Genomic DNA, 12090 nt, shown 5'->3' on the forward strand with positions numbered 1-12090 from the left:
CATTATCATTGTTCTAATTCTAGCAATGGAGAAATAGAAGTATGCCTACATTGAACATTGACTGCACCATGAAATCTTGGTCGTGAAGTACTGCTAACTACTCTCTTATTTTTATTTTTTCCTTACGAGGTTTTTGCCGACGACCTACCTCAAGAGGTTTGCCAATTTTCATCAAGTCATCAACATGAGGATTTTGATAATCACAGATTCACAGAGCACTATCCATGTAGTGAAACTCAGCCTTTCCAACCATAATTATGTGACTACCAAATTGCATGCTCCCAATTAGTATACAAAAATATCTTTATTATTACTATCACGAAATAAAAATAAATAATAAATGAGCTGCATATATACTAGCTCTCTGTAAACAAATCCAACACCCAGAAGACAAAGAACAAGGTAACAAACTAAGAACAAGAACAGAGAAAAAAAACAAGGCAAAATCATTTACAAGTCCAATCGTAAACAACCTTGTTTGGAACATTAACGATCATCGAGCAGTTCATGTTTGCTGTCTTCCTCTTCTTCATCAACCCCATCAATGAGACCTTACCGGTGACTCTCGAAAGAGCCCACAGTGTTACATTCCCTGCAGTCAGGTCAGTGGCAAGAGTTGATGAATCCGACACCCCGCTCGAGCTTACATCAATGGTGACATTGAACCTCTTCGTCTTCTTCAAACCGGCGCGGGCCTTGGCAATGTCACCTCTTCCCAGCGTGACAGCCCCGTATGTCACATTAGCCGTGGTGGCATCGAACCTGTAGCTGCCGAAGTTCTTGTTCTTCACGGCAACTTCAGCAATGAGAGTTGCGGTGAAGGAAGAGGAGCTGCTCGAGAGGTCACTGACCGTCACGGACCTCAGCCTCACGCTCGGGGTTTTGATCTTCATCACGGTCAATCCAAAAACAGTCATGACTATGATTTGGAACACAATGAAGATTCCGATGTATGCAAAGCATTTCCTGTTCTTCTGCATTTTCTTAAACCTCTCTGATTCCAACATGGCTGGTTCTCAAGTTATGTGAGGGGTCCTAAACTCAGAAGGGTAGGAAATCAAATTTGGATGTTTCTGTGTTTTTGGAGATGGAGTACGTTCGTTTGTGAAGACGGTTGATTGGTATAGCAATATATACAGGGATGCAGGTCAACTAGGCCGGGAGCTTAGTTTCGTTGAAAACTACAGAGAAATTCTAAGGCGGTTTCTTCTAGTGTAGCGTGTTGAGGGAAAATACTTGTGTCCATTTTGTTATGGACACGTTATACTTTTTTATATATATTTTTAGTGTTATTTCATAATATTAACTGTTTAAAAGTTTAATGGATTAATAAATATTATCTTTATAAAATATGAATTGAAATAAAAATTATTTGTAAGTTGATTACATCAAATAAATAAGCTGTAATTGTGAAAATTAGTAATTTCATAATCAGTCATCTGTTTGTTTAATAAAATCGGGTAAGCAAACGATATTTGTTTACATTGATTTTTTGTAAAAGTGATTTTTATTAATTAATAAAAAATTTAAATTGTTAAAATTTGATATTCACACTAACAAATGTGTAGAAATAAGAAAAATTCCATACTAGTATGGATACAAATATTTTCAGAAAATAAAATGAGGTTCAAGTCTTCAGAAATTGTCAATAGAGGCGATTGGACGAAGTTGATCGAGTGTTGAACCAAATAAAAAAGTGGACTTACTTTATTATATTAATAGAAGCTTCCCACAGAGCTTGACCCAGAATGTTTAGGGTTTATGCTTTAATAACAAACAAAAAAACATACCCATTCTCAACCAAAAAAAAAAGCAATCATTTTGTTGAGATGTCACACACCCAAGCGTTTGATTTCGCCGGTAGACTAATTTATACGTCTGTTCTCACTATTTTTTAATTACAGAATTCAAATTAGTATTGACCAAGAAAAAAAAAAAGGTTGGGCTCTAAAGTTCAAATGTTAGTCTCATGTCATTATCCATTTAGTTGCGTTTTGGCTTTAAAGCTTATCTCCGTTGTGATTTGTGAGAGAATGTTCTCATACAAACAATTAGTGTTTTTACTAACCCATTATAGAAACTGGAATTGAAAACAAGTAAAGTATCCATGTAATACATGAAAAAAAATCAGAATAGGGATCATCTCATTATGAGAAATGAATTCCTAAATAACCCGTTAACTTGATACCCAAGGGGTACATGGGTTTAGGAATCATTCACACTGCCATCTCCATTAAGTGACATCTTCGATCATGGTTGTCTCTGATTCATGAATGTTTTAATTCCAACTAGACGTATTATTATCAGTTTATCAATTACCTTATGGAAACAAATTGCAGGAGTTCTTTCAGGTCCTTTGTCCAATTTTCAGATGCAACCCCTCTAGCTAGTTGTATGTATGTTTGTTTTATTTTACATTCCTAGTAGATATCCAATAGTTCACTGTTCGCAAGTGAGAAGTGGGTACAGTTGATAGTTGAAACGTGAAAAGATGGGGTGATGCTCTTCTGTAATAATAGAACAACTAATTAAATGATTAAAACAGGCTAGGGAAATACCTAAGATTGTCACATCATGGTTCTCATGAACAATATTATTTACCTTTGATTAAGTTATTATCAGTTCGTTAAATTCCTCCTTAATTAAGAGCAAAGAAAAGGATCACAACCACTTTTGAAAAGTAAAGTAAAAACACTAGCGAACAAACACTAGATAGATAACTCGATTATCACAACCACTTACTTTCGTTTCAAAAGGAGTAGCAGCCAAAAATGCACAACCCTCAACCGTCCAGCCTTTGCAGCTTTGTCTTAGGCAGCCTGCAGTTACATGCATATTCTGAATTTGTGATAGGAGCTTTATGATCACATTAGTTGAACTAAGCTAGCTAGCTTGGATGTCAATTTACAACTAATCATACAATCATAACCGTCCATGGTAGGATGAGTTAGCCGATGAGCTCCTCATGCCATTTATTTATTTCTAATCAAGCTGGTATATTAAGCATTTCAAAGGAGAAAAAATCGATCTCAATTTCACATGAACATGTGTAAAAGAATGTATATATAATCAACTCAATAACCCAAATGCCAACTACAAGGTACATCTCCAATACTCAAAATTAACGGAAAAGATACACAATTAACTAGTACTAGCTAGATCGATCAAACAAATAAATAGTAACAAAGCGTGCACAAGCTCCCCCATTTCTACATCTACGACACATTTGCTCACTTGCATTTCAAGTCATCAACAGCCTTGGAGGCCAAATTGAGCGTCATGGTGCAGCTCATTTTGCCAGACTTGTTCTTCTTGATGATCTTGATCAACTCAACCTTCCCCTTCAAGGTGGACTCACTGGTCAGGGGTATAGCCCCAGCGTTGATGGCGCTTGGGAGGTTCGTGGTTCCGGACAACTTGCTCGAGTCGATGCTAATGGTGATGTCAGTTCTCCTTGTCGATCGAGCTTTGGCTTTCTGGCTGGGGACAACAGCGGACCCGATTACTTGGCCTTCATATAAGATTGAGACAGTGCTGTTGGGGTACTTGAAGTGACCGAAGTTCGTGTTCTTGACAGCAAATTTGGTAACCAAATCAGCGCTGAAAGATGCAGAGGTTGAGCTGCCGGAGTTGATGTTTGAGACGGTAATTGGGGTTTGGAACCTAACTTTGGGACCCTTTACCTTCATCACGGTGAGTGCGAAGATCGTGATCACTATGATTTGAAACACGATGAAAATAGCAACATAGCCTAAACACTTCTTGTTTCCCCCTCCTTTCATTTTTGTATATGTTTTGAGAAGTGTCTGTAAAGAAAAGAACCTCTGTTTATGAAATTAGGTACTCAAAAATGTTGAAAGCTGCAAGGAGATGAATGTGTTTGAAAAGCAGAGTATTGTTGCTGTATTTATTTAGTGTTTGTGGTGTCTGATTCAAGTTGATGGAAATTGGAAAATACAAGTGGATGGTGGAGACATGTGATTTGTTTTCTCTTGGGAAATTAATTAGTTGTTTTTTCCTTCAATCTTTGATTATTTCTTATGTTGATACTTCTAAACGTGTTCGGTATTGAAGAATTTGACCAATAATTAATCATATCTCTACTGCTATATAAAACTAGCACTAAAAAACTTCACCAAATTATGAATTATCAAATCTACCGTTCTATAATTTTATTCCCACACATAAACAGAATAAATTATATAAATTTACAAATATTTCACTAATGTATTCAGTCAAAACTATCATTCAATTGTATGAAACAGAATTACATAAAATAATTGTCTTTCAAAAATACACTTCAAAAACAAAACTCTACAAATCTGTAAGATGAAAACACGTGCATCGCACGAGTACGAGACTAATTGTAATAATGACATAAGCGTATGTAAACTATCTCCACTACATATTTAACCTATCAGGTTTATTTTTCCCATCTAAGTTTTAACAATGACGAATACACGTAATTCACATTCATTCAAGTAAAGAGGGTACGGACGTACGGTAATCTTTCTCAAGAAAAAAAAGAGTAAAGAGGGTGATAATCAAATGCATAACTATTTATAATTTCATATGCATGAAACCTTGCATACCAAGTCACCATCACGAAAACCGTACACAACGTTAGAATGCCAAGAATTAAGAGATGACAAGGAAATCGATTAGAATTGAAGGTTCAAATTCACATTAAATTCACACCAAATTCGTACACACGAAGCTTAATTTATTCTTCATAATTGAGGACTTTGAGTCCTGGACACCTACATTGACCATGTTTATGGCAGAAAACGACACTTGCATTCTCAAGTGGGGGGTTTGTCACGTAAAGATATGCCTCGCTCTTCTTCTTATCTTCTGGAAGAGAAAGACACCTTCGAATTGTACGTATAGCTTAGCATATTAACGTGTAGCGTGCGAAGCTGCCAATATCCGAATATCGCAAGTCTGCCAAGAAAGACTGCATCTATTATCTATTATCTATTACCGTGTAATCAATTGGGTATGATCAGAGTCAAAGACTACGAATCCCGATGACGCTCAACTCAACTGCTGACCAGGGCAACGGGGCTGCAAAGACTACCTCCATCGTTTTGTATGTTTGAAATTAATGACCATGAAAGAGCATAAATCAAATTAGAATTATAGAGAGACATTGGCAAAGGATAAAAACTAAACCAATTGGAGGCTGGTCCGATCCTGGGCATGCTCGATCGATCAAGAGCTGTTCTTCCTCTCCCATAAATTTATATGAAGCAGCAGCCATTATAGACCTTCGTCGACCTCGTCAGAGCTTTGGAGCTAGATTAGTATGGGAGTGGGGTTTGGATACTATTGTATTGCGTGGAGTTGCCCTATTAACAACAAACAGCTACAGCTAAAAGCCTAAAAGATGCCTCCTCTCTAGGCTCTAGTTCCTCCAAAGTCCACTCTACTACGATCATACGGTAATTTTAGGGCAAATTTCAACGTGGAGTATCATTTTCGACGTGGCTTTAGATTGGTGTTAAGATTAGTCATTACTTCAAAGTTCAAACGACCTACTAATACAAATGTGCAAATTATAGGAAAAAATTATGGATACATAAAGCAATAATCATGCATGTAGACATGGACGCCCATGCTTGGACATTTTCTCGATCTCTTGGATAATAATTTGGATCTAACCGGATGTTGAAAATAATAGAATTCTAGTATCATGTTGTGGCCGGCCGGTTCTATATATGATTCAACTAGAATATATTCAATATTATCAATTATACGATATATCTTGCACAATCATTCAAGTGAATTAACTAATTACTCATGATATAAAGTGGGAAATCAAATGCTAAATTGCTAAATATACCATGCCATTGGCCATAGCACGGATAGCAGAACATAATCCTTTGAAGTATAACATCATGAACATAACAAATAACTATATCACTACGCCAGCCAAACACTCAGGCAACGGAAGCAAATGGTCGCCTGCAGCACCAAATGGTCGCTTCAAGTCTCAGGCGACAAGAATGTCGTCGCTTGAAAGTGGTCGCGTCGTTACCGTCCCCTCAGTCATGAGGCGACCAATAGTTCAAAAGTCGTCGCTTCAATTTACATTCAACCGACGGCTTTGGTTTCGTCCCCTGAGGGTTGAAGCGACTGGCCAGTGTGCTCAAGTGACAACTTTTGTTCCGTCTCCTATATTGAAGCGACGAAATATATATTGAAGCGACGGGCCAGTGTGCTCAAGTGACGACTTTTGTTCTGTCTCCTATATTGAACCGACGAAATATATATTGAAGCGACGCCTTAATTTAATTTTGGGTTGTTCCTTGTTACTATTGAAGCGACGAGATTCTATGTTTCTGTCACTTCATTTGGTTTAACTGAGAAAAAATGGGTACAGAACCCCTATCACTTGCTACACCTGCATAACACAATTGAATTCAATCAATTCCACAAAAGCACAAGACAAATCAACTCAAGCAACATTTAAATCACAAGCTACCAATTGTACAAAATACACAAGTCGCATTCTACAAAAAATTGTTGTTTGAAGCACAAAACGACAAAGTTCAAAAGAGTGTCGTACCTCACTTTCATTCAAAGCAGCATCATCATCATCATTACCATACTACTAGTGCTAGTGTGCTACCTCAAGTACTACATGCTTGTGCAGCTAGCACACTTTGTAGCATTACCTCCATCGCTTTAAGACGCTCCTTGATGGCTTGATTTTCATCTTTCATGGCCTGATTTTCCTCCATTGACTTTCGAACTTGCTCTTCAGCTTGGGCAGTTGCCTCCTTAGCCCTCTGCGCGCTCTCCTCGGCTTGCCGGGCTCTCTCCTCTAACTGCTGATTTCTCTCCTCAACTTCTTAAGCGTTAAAGACAGTTTGTGGTCCTCCTCGTGTCTTTGTAGCCCGTTTAACAGCTCCTCCCACGCCTGCATTATAACAATACTATAAGTAAATGAGGGTTGCATTAACATGATCAAAGACACAATCTCTACTCTATAAAAAAACATTTACCTCTAATTTATGTGCCTTTTCGCTCTCCTAAGCACTCTTTGAGTAGATCAAATTAATCATCATCCGGGATTGGCTCTACATTCCCCAAGTCTGCCTCACCTCGTGCTTGTATCATCTCATCAAGCTTCCTCTTCAATTTTCCCTGCTAACATAAATGGCAACACAACACTGCTAAGCATATGGTGATGGTCCCTAAACATCAATGTGGACAAGTTCAAAAGGAATTAAACTTCTAGTTTATAAATTAGGAAAAGGTTGTTTGTGAAATTTTCCCAATATGCAAGCTTCACAAATTGATGTAGAATCGGAACCATCTGTAACAATCTTGTTTTTCTTCAACATATAGGAAACAATATCATTGGATGGATGTCCAAATCTTTTATGCCATAGAGAGTGCTGCATAGTTTTTCCAACAAAAGCTGAAACTGTAGGATTACCAATAAGAGACGATGATGAGTTAACTGATTCTGATGTAGGAGTAGTTGTAGTGAAATTATTCGGGGAACATGGCAGGCTGAATTGAATTGGATAGAGGCCATTTTTACTCAGTCCTCTGTCAGCAAGTTAAAGTGCTCAGGGCAACTATCGTTTTGGTATCATGCATATGCTTAACAAAAGCATAGATACTATTTTGGTACGTGTGTCATGTTCTTTTGCAGAAATTATATGCTCTTGTTCATACTTATTGATCTATGGTTATAAGTATATGTCTTTGAGCATAATATACTCATTCACTATTATGTATAGAGGGTGTGGTTCCAAAACGTAGGGTTGTGATAAGCAACAAGACGTCAAAGATAGTGAAAGCCATTGGAGGAAAGATCAAGCTTGTGTGGTCGGATTTCCACAGTGGACCTCACTCAAATGATAACCGGAGCATCCTGACCTGTGACATTAGCGCAGCTGTTACGGCGCACGTGCCAATACTTGCATCCACCTTTTATGAGCTTGAAGATTATAAAAAGAAGGCTGCTAAGAAATACTTGTAAATGTGCTTGATTTTTTTATTTTACAAATTTCTCCTTGTCTCTTGTTAATTATATTGAAGGTTGTAATGTGTATTTATTTTTTTGTGTTTGACAGAACTACTATGACGTACCAAAAACCAATATCAAAATGTGGGACTTCATTGACAAAAAATCTTATGAGAGGTACAGAGATTGGAAATATAAGTGCCACCGACATTTTGATCTTCACGGGGCTCATGTTCCCTTGAATTCCTAAACCGTCCGGATCAGTGGGACTACTTGGTCAACATGGAATTCCGGAACGAAAACAAAAGGTAAGTTATCTCTTAGTACATGCCTGTATATAATTTTGATATTTATTTTATAATTAGAGTTTTTCTAACTCATACTTATATATATATATATATATATTTTTTTTTTTTTTGAGGTCGTAAGCGTGCGCAACAAGGAAAATCAAAATAAAAACCCAGAGCCGATGAACCACCACTCTGGGTCAAAACCACTTAGTCACAGGGCAGAGGAGTACTTAAAGCAAGGACATCTGGCCCCGTATTGTGTTGTTGCAGTGGATGCTTACCTTCCGAGCAAGCACGGGAAGGAAAAAGCGGTGAGTGTTTTGATCTTGGTTTCTTTATTTCTTTCCTGTGGTTGCATATGGTGGTTGGTTTAATTGTTTTTGATGAATATTTGGTTGGTTGAATTTGTGTTCATGGGAAACCTTGTGTTATTATTTTGGTGTTTTGTTTAGTCGGTTGGGTTGCTGATGTATACATGTATGAAACTATTTTTGATCAAGTTAAAATTAGTTGTGACTCACAACACTGACATAACCACATTCACTCTATTTAAAGTAAAAGTAAGAGACTTATAACATAAAACAAACACACAATTTCGAAAGCAACTAATCACATACGTTTAATGATTCCATGTCAAACTGAGCTGCAAGAGATGAATTAGAGACTACAAAAGTAAACCAGATCAAGTATATTTAGTATTTAGTACACCATTGGTCCATAATAGGAAGTTCCCTTATGGTGGACATCTCAATTTAGACAAGTACTACATTGAAGCTGTTAAATCAGTAATGCATTCATTTCAAATACTAGGGAAGAATCCATGTTTGAATCTTAAAACCTTCTTCTTCATATGAAATTATCACAGTTAAATGCAAGCATCAATACAAACACTGGGTTTTCACTAGCATCAATAACTATCCAAAAGAGCATGTTAGAAGTAAGCACCTTATGAAAGAATCATCAAGGAATAACATTATTAAGCCTTAATATACCAAAGGAATATGTTTGGGAAAATAAATAGAATTATCAAAGCAAGTCAGAGATCAGATGGACGAAATCAAATGAGTTTAGAATAACACTTAGCACCATGTCTTCATTGAGACTCTCGAATTAGTAGTATATTAGCAAGTCCAAAAATGATAAATAAGAAGAAAACAAAAGAGATAACAGACAACTGAAGTAGGAAGTTCAATATTAAAAGAACATACAAATCAAGTAGAAGAGAAACATCACCTTGACCACTTCGGTTCTTGCACCGAATGCTCAGTTGGGCTGCAGCGGGGGCGTCGCCGCCGGCCGTGGCAGAGCTGGCCGGCGGCGGAGGAGAGAGATATTGAGCGGTGGTGGTGTTACAAAGCGAGGGAAGCGGCAGAGGAGAGGGCGAGCCTGCGTTGGAGGGCGGAGGAGACGACGCTTCTAAGGCGGCTGCTTCTCGCCGAGCTTGTTGTTGGCAAAGGCGGGCTAACTTCGGAGGCATTGGAGCGGTGAGAGAGATTGGAGCGAGTTGGGTGGTGTCGGCGTCGGGGTGTTTAGGGAGAGAGATTGGACAGAGAGTTCGAATTGGGAGAGACACGGGTTTACAGAGAGAACGAGTGACAATATGAATTGGTTGGTTTAATTAGGGATTTGGGTGTTTACTCAGCCTTTTATATATGCTTATTAAGGCTACGGATTATAAGAAACGTCGTCGCTTCAATTTGTTTCCAAATCAATTTAAAATTTAGCAAAAATTTCAACACAAAAAAGATGACACCTTTAACCTCCTTCTCTAGCGACGACATTTTCAACTAGGGGTGTTAATTGAAAACCGAAAACCGAAAAAAAACCGAACTATAACCGAACCATAACCGAAAAAAACCGAAGAAAAAAAAACCGCACCAAACCGCAAAAAAACCGTACCAAACCGAAAGATTTGGTGTGGTTTTGGTTTGGGACGTTTGGAAACTGAAACCGAACCGAAAAACCGAATATATATATATTATAAAGAAATTATATTATTTATAGATATTTTTAATATACATAATTAAATGTGTTATCGATCAAGACCCAAACTTTATCAAAATTCGATGAATTTTTTACCATATCTGTATTTATATATGCTGATCACATCCGACGGTCGAAATTTCATAATTTGAATTTTAGATATTGGAACCACAACATGTCTACTAATGTGGTATAACTTGTTTAGTGGTCTTTTTGCAAATGTATGCAGTTGTGAAGCAACTATATCTTATAAATAGAATTTTGCAAATTTGTCCGCATGATGCGTTACGTATAGTGAAATATGGTTATAGTAAAAAAATCACATATTTTCGATAACGTTTGTGTCCCGATCGAGGCGGTCAACCCTTTTTACGCTTATTATCCCCTATAGGTAGCCTTATCCCTGGAACGTAAAATTTTTGAAAATTTTACACGAGCTGCTACATCACATATATGTGAGAGTGTGTGCATGAAAAAATCCACCAAAACTAGTCAAGAAGGAGGGGGTAAGAACAAATTCACTTAATTAGATGAAATTAAGTTAATGTTGACCACATCGATCGAGACCCAAACTTTATCAAAATTCGGGGAATTTTTTACCATATCTGTATTTATATATGCTGATCACATCCGACGGTCGAAATTTCATAATTTGAATTTTAGATATTGGAACCACAACATGTCTACTAATGTGGTATAACTTGTTTATTGGTCTTATTGCAAATGTATGCAGTTGTGAAGCAACTATATCTTATAAATAGAATTTTGCAAATTTGTCCGCATGATGCGTTACGTATAGTGAAATATGGTTATGGTAAAAAAATCACATATTTTCGATAACGTTTGTGTCCCGATCGAGGCGGTCAACCCTTTTTACGCTTATTATCACCTATGGGTGGCCTTATCCATGGAACGTAAAATTTTCGAAAATTTTACACTAGCTGCTACATCACATATATGTGAGAGTGTGTGCATGAAAAAATCCACCAAAACTAGTCAAGAAGGAGGGGGTAAGAACAAATTCACTTAATTAGATGAAATTAAGTTAATGTTGACCACATCGATCGAGACCCAAATATTATTAACATTAGATGAATTTTTTACCATATCCTTATTTAAATATGCTGATCACATCTGACGGTCAAAATTTAATATTTTGAATTTTAGACATTGGAACCACAACATGCCTACTAATGTGGTATAACTTGTTTAGTGGCTTTTTGCAAATGTATGTATTTGTGAAGCAACTATATATTATAAATAGAATTTTGCAAATATGTCCGCATGATGCGTTACGTATTGTGAAATATGGTTATGGTAAAAAAATCACATATTTTCGATAACGTTTGTGTCCCGATCGAGGCGGTCAACCCTTTATACGCTTATTATCCCCTATGGGTAGCCTTATCCCTGGAACGTAAAATTTTTGAAAATTTTACACGAGCTGCTACATCACATATATGTGAGAGTGTGTGCATGAAAAAATCCACCAAAACTAGTCAAGAAGGAGGGGGTAAGAACAAATTCACTTAATTAGATGAAATTAAGTTAATGTTGACCACATCGATCGAGACCCAAATATTATCAACATTAGATGAATTTTTTACCATATCCTTATTTAAATATGCTGATCACATCTGACGGTCAAAATTTAATATTTTGAATTTTAGATATTGGAACGACAACATGCCTACTAATGTGGTATAACTTGTTTAGTGACTTTTTGCAATTGTATGCATTTGTGAAGCAACTATATCTTGTAAATAGAATTTTGCAAATCTGTCCGCATGTTCTTTTTATTTCGTTAAGAATCAAGTAGGTAGACAAGGAAAG

General features: G+C 37.0%; 2 protein-coding genes and 1 long non-coding RNA gene across 3 annotated transcripts; all 3 read right to left on the minus strand.

Annotated features, from left to right (window-relative positions):
* Window positions 1–289: 289 nt before the first annotated feature.
* On the minus strand, window positions 290–1110 carry LOC126794995 (late embryogenesis abundant protein At1g64065-like). Its single transcript, XM_050521802.1, has one exon. It carries the CDS (start codon window positions 1005–1007, stop codon window positions 447–449), a length of 561 nt encoding a protein of 186 aa, XP_050377759.1. The 5' UTR covers window positions 1008–1110; the 3' UTR covers window positions 290–446.
* A 1938-nt stretch (window positions 1111–3048) lies between these two features.
* LOC126794607 (late embryogenesis abundant protein At1g64065-like) lies at window positions 3049–3892 on the minus strand. The gene has a single exon (XM_050521362.1). The coding sequence runs from the start codon at window positions 3780–3782 to the stop codon at window positions 3231–3233; it is 552 nt and encodes a 183-aa protein (XP_050377319.1). The 5' UTR covers window positions 3783–3892; the 3' UTR covers window positions 3049–3230.
* Window positions 3893–5878: 1986 nt separating this feature from the next.
* Window positions 5879–9874, minus strand: LOC126795133 (uncharacterized). Its single transcript, XR_007672228.1, has 4 exons — window positions 9508–9874; window positions 7011–7152; window positions 6572–6925; window positions 5879–6406 (listed from the first exon to the last, which is right to left on the minus strand). It is a non-coding gene; the product is annotated as an uncharacterized LOC126795133 (long non-coding RNA).
* Window positions 9875–12090: the final 2216 nt, after the last annotated feature.

The sequence above is a fragment of the Argentina anserina genome, chromosome 5, assembly GCF_933775445.1.
Source record: "Argentina anserina chromosome 5, drPotAnse1.1, whole genome shotgun sequence".
In the NCBI taxonomy this organism is placed as follows: domain Eukaryota; kingdom Viridiplantae; phylum Streptophyta; class Magnoliopsida; order Rosales; family Rosaceae; genus Argentina; species Argentina anserina.

Coding starts and splice junctions, on each gene's coding strand:
- LOC126794995 (XM_050521802.1), bottom strand. CDS start 1,007: ATGTTGGAATCAGAGAGGTTTAAGAAAATGCAGAAGAACAGGAAATGC.
- LOC126794607 (XM_050521362.1), bottom strand. CDS start 3,782: ATGAAAGGAGGGGGAAACAAGAAGTGTTTAGGCTATGTTGCTATTTTC.